Source organism: Penaeus monodon, chromosome 21 (assembly GCF_015228065.2).
Source record: "Penaeus monodon isolate SGIC_2016 chromosome 21, NSTDA_Pmon_1, whole genome shotgun sequence".
Taxonomy (NCBI): Eukaryota; Metazoa; Arthropoda; class Malacostraca; order Decapoda; family Penaeidae; genus Penaeus; species Penaeus monodon.
In genome coordinates, this window is record NC_051406.1 from 17,189,144 (window position 1) to 17,190,250 (window position 1,107).

The following is a 1,107-nucleotide window of genomic DNA, read 5'->3' on the forward strand; positions in this document are numbered from 1 at the left end:
GCATAGAGCCTGAATATATGCCATCTAAGTTATTGGATAAGATTCTGCAGTGAAAAATATTGCCACAAAAAACAAATATAACATATTAAAGAAAATAAAAATGAAGTGGAAAATAAGTCAATTCTGCACAGGTTTGGAGTTCAGTTAGTATCAATTGAGATGTCAGAGTTTACTTTTACAAGTACTGTTATATTTATATATTAAAAACTGATTGTAATTGTTCTTTATTCTGTTGCTACTGCAACAAGAATTCAATGGAGCACATTCCCTATAAATTTTATTAAGCTCTTTTCTTTTGATACATGATGATTCTTATGCTGCATTCCAAAAAACTATTACAATTAGTGAGCAAGTAATGGTATTTGATAAGAGAACTGTTTGATATCTTTTCTGGTATTTTTTAAAAATATAAATATTGCTCTATGTACCACATGTGTCTAATGTCTCATTGCTATAGGAGATATACCAGTTTTCATACCTATAACATTAATTTGAATTTCCTGAATTAATACACTGATATATTATCAGAATTAACATAGTTCATCATGAAATAACTTTAACTATTTTCCCTATCAACAGAATTCACTACTTTTGCTCATGTTAAAAGATAAAGACAGATGATTCAAGTACTCTAATAACACGGACTGTCTCCTCAGGGAACACATTGAATGCAACGAACCGATAGAAGTAGTCAGCTACAAGATTGGGGTGTGCAAGGTCTCACCCACTGGCAAGGACTGCCGCACCGAGTTCACACGACTCTCCTACAACGGCAAAACATCAGTGGTGCTGTGCCGACCCCACACTGGACGTATGCACCAGATCCGAGTGCACCTTCAGTACTTAGGTAATAAAGGATTGTATAATGTTATTTTGTTCTAAATGTTAAATTTTTAATAACTTCATATTACCCTTTCCCGTTCAAGAATGTTGTTCTAAGATTTATTACAAAGGAACCTGTAAGTTGAATGAATTGTGTTGCACAGGTCTTTAATTTCAAGAAAATCATAATCAATTTATTGTGATAAGAAACTGTTTAATGTCTCTGTAATTACTGAAAGTTAGATTCATTATAATGTTATAAAGACTGTTGCTACACAGTCCTCC

General features: G+C 32.6%; 1 protein-coding gene across 1 annotated transcript in view; it reads left to right on the plus strand.

Annotated features, from left to right (window-relative positions):
- The window catches only part of LOC119586588 (RNA pseudouridylate synthase domain-containing protein 2-like), a 4,024-nt gene that overhangs the window by 412 nt on the left and 2,505 nt on the right, over positions 1-1,107 (plus strand). Inside the window, 1 exon segment of the mRNA XM_037935339.1 lies at positions 657-847. Within this exon segment, the coding sequence (XP_037791267.1) occupies positions 657-847 (191 nt within the window).